Source organism: Trypanosoma grayi (assembly GCF_000691245.1).
Source record: "Trypanosoma grayi strain ANR4 Tgr_1557_V1, whole genome shotgun sequence".
NCBI classification, from domain to species: Eukaryota; Euglenozoa; class Kinetoplastea; order Trypanosomatida; family Trypanosomatidae; genus Trypanosoma; species Trypanosoma grayi.
In genome coordinates, this window is record NW_008827175.1 from 1 (window position 1) to 2,847 (window position 2,847).

At 65.1% G+C, this 2,847-nt stretch overlaps 1 protein-coding gene across 1 annotated transcript; it reads right to left on the bottom strand.

Annotated features, from left to right (window-relative positions):
• Positions 1-522: 522 nt before the first annotated feature.
• On the bottom strand, positions 523-2,478 carry DQ04_15571000 (hypothetical protein; the record flags this gene model as incomplete). The annotated part of the gene is made up of 1 exon (XM_009317333.1): positions 523-2,478. One exon carries the CDS (start codon positions 2,476-2,478, stop codon positions 523-525), a length of 1,956 nt encoding a protein of 651 aa, XP_009315608.1.
• Between the last annotated feature and the right edge of the window lie 369 nt (positions 2,479-2,847).

Genomic DNA, 2,847 nt, shown 5'->3' on the forward strand with positions numbered 1-2,847 from the left:
CCACCAGTCGCTCTCGTGTATTCCTCTCTCGCACTTTCACATCCTGTTGCGAGGCGCTGCGAGAATAATAACAACAACACGCACCGCGGTGAGGGTGTGCTGCTGCCGCAGCGTTGCTATCGGAATAGTGCTCCTCCACCCCATACTTTTTTTTTGTTGTTGCTCTTGATTTGTTTGTTTGTTTGTTGTTGTTGTTTTTGCCTTCCCGCGGCGCTCCTCCCGCGGCGGCACGCGAAGCACACGGCCGGGGCGCAGAGAAGGGCCCCCACACACACGTACACACACACATACGCGGAAGGAGAGAAGACAGACAAAAAAAAAAGTAAAAAAAAGAAAACGTACAAAATGCACCACACCGTCATCCCCGTCAACGCCCCGGCTCCGCGAAGTCGTCTGCGCCTTTTGCCTGCACGGCGGCACGTGTGCTATTCCCCCGTGGCCTCGCGCAGACACACACGTACGCACGATCGCTGCCGAGAACTTCCAGCCGCCGCTCTTCCTGCGCCCCCCCCCACCGGCCCCTCAGGCAAACTCTATCGTGCAGCCGCGCGAGTTCACCTCGAATGCGGGGAAGAGCGCTCGCGTGAGGCTGACGCGCTCAAAGGCGACACCGCAGTCGACGCCGTTTCGGCTGTAGCGTATCACCTGCGACGCCGTGTTAAGCGTGCACGTGACCTCCTCCCCAACACGCACAGCTGCTGAGGCTCCTGCACGCTGGAACGCGCGGTACGGCGCGTCGACGATGCCCTGCGCCGGGCAGTACAGCGTGCCACGGCCGAGGTGCAGGTAGTAACAGCTCGTGTAGCGCAGCGAGTTCTGCGCGGGGCCGAATCCCTCCAGCGGCAGGTAGCGGTCCGCGAAGCCCACCAGCACGCCCTCACAGTGCATGCCCACGCGCACTGTGAAGGCGAAGCACGACGAAGACAATGATGATGATGATGATGGCGGTGACGCCGTGCCTTGCTGTGCGTCGAGGAAGGTGCGGTGGTCGAGGGCGCCAAGCGCGGAGCACGCCATGAGGTCCACGACGCCGGGCAGAAGCAACCGCTGCAACCGCGTGCCGCCGTGCGACACCTCTAGCCGCCCACCGGTGAAGCCGAAGGTGTGACGCAGCGTCGCGTTCCCGCTGCTGCCGCCGTTCGCGTACAGCCGCCGCGCTGGACTCCCATCCACTGCTGCTTCTGCCTCTGCCGCGTCATCCTCCGCACGTGGTGGGCGAGGGAACGGTGACGCAAGCGCTGCAATGCGACTCCCCCCTGAAGCTGCTGACCCTCCCGGTACACCGCCGTTGTCGCCACGACTGTGTGACTCTGCGATGCGGAAATCCGGCTCCCCCTCGCTCTGGCGCTGCAGCCGCTCTGCCACCGTGCTCAACCGCTCCACCAGCGTTGTCAACAACGTCTCAATAAGAGGATCCTGCACGAGAACAGCGGCGGCTGGAAGGCACCGCAGACCCACTGTCGCCGCATCCCGCGCCTCCTTAAGCACGAAGCTCAGCGTGCGCTGGTGCTGCTGCAGGTGTTCCACGAGTCTCGCGTTGCCATCACGATGCGAGGCCGAAGAAGAAGCAGCAGCGGCAGCGCCAACAGCGGCAACCCGAGGCGTTGGCGACACAGCAGTCAGCCGTACAGCGTTCAGCGCCGCGACGGCGCCCATCAACTTTGAAATGCACTCCGCAGCAATGACACGATCCGCCTCGCTAGGCGTCGCACTCCGGCCCGGCGACGTGGACGCCAAGCCTTGCCGCTGCTGTTCTTGCTCGTCCTCATGCTGCCGAAGGGCGTAGTCCCTCGCGTAAAGCAGCACCTCCACCGCGTCCACCACCCTCGACGCGACGTCCTGCTGCTGCGCGTCCAGCCGCGCATCCACCGGCGTTGCGGACCGCACGGATGGAATGCGGCGGCCCACTTTTTGCGCTTCGACAGGCTGCCGTGCGTCGCCCCTCACGGCCGCTGCATGAAGGGAGGAGAAGTATCCGTTTCTTGCAGGCGTGGGCAGCCGCGACGGCTCGCGTAAGTCCACCGCGTCGCTCTCATCGCGCAGGAACGTCGTCACGCTCTGCCGCAGCGCACTAATGTCATCCTCGAGACGGCGGCGCCGCTGCTGCTCGTCACGGTACTGCGCCGCCGCGTCGCGCTGGGCGCTCTCCTCGGCGAGCAGCGCCGCTCGAAGCTCCTCCTGCTGTTGTGCAGCCTCCTCCGTACGCGCACGCAGTAGTTGCTGCTGCTGCTCCGCCACCTCGCTGGCGCGCTGCAGCTGCTGCTGCGTATCATGAAGGGCGGCCTCGAGTCGCTCACATCGCGTGTTCCCGTCGTCGCGCTGCCGCTGCACTGTTGCGAGAGCCTCACGCAGCTCCGTGATCTCGCCACCCGCACTGCGCAGAAGCTTCGCCGCCTCCTCGTTCTGCACCACCTCCGTCTGCAGCTGACGTTGGCACGCCGCCATCTCCGCAGCGTGTGCCTCGTCCTTCTGCTGCATCTCGTGCTGAAACGCGTGGAGTGTGCGCTGCAGCTGCGCTATCTCATCCTGCTGTGCCGCCGTCTCAGCATCCACCGCCGCGCGCTCTCGTGCCCACTCCTTCTGCTGCTCCTCACCCCTGCGGCGGTGGTCAGCAAGGTCGTTCTGCAGCTGCGCCGCAGCAGCACTTGCTGCTGCCTCCTTTGCTGCGAGCACTGCATCGTAGCGTGCCGCTTGATCTATGAGCGCCTGTGCCTTCTCGTCGCAGCGGCGCTGCAGCTCTGCGCAGAGCCCCTGCGACACCTCCAGTGACGTGGCGCACCGCTCGCCCTCCCTTCCCTGCTGTTGCAGCGACCGCCGTGCCTCGCGCAGCTCCTCCTCACTCCTGCG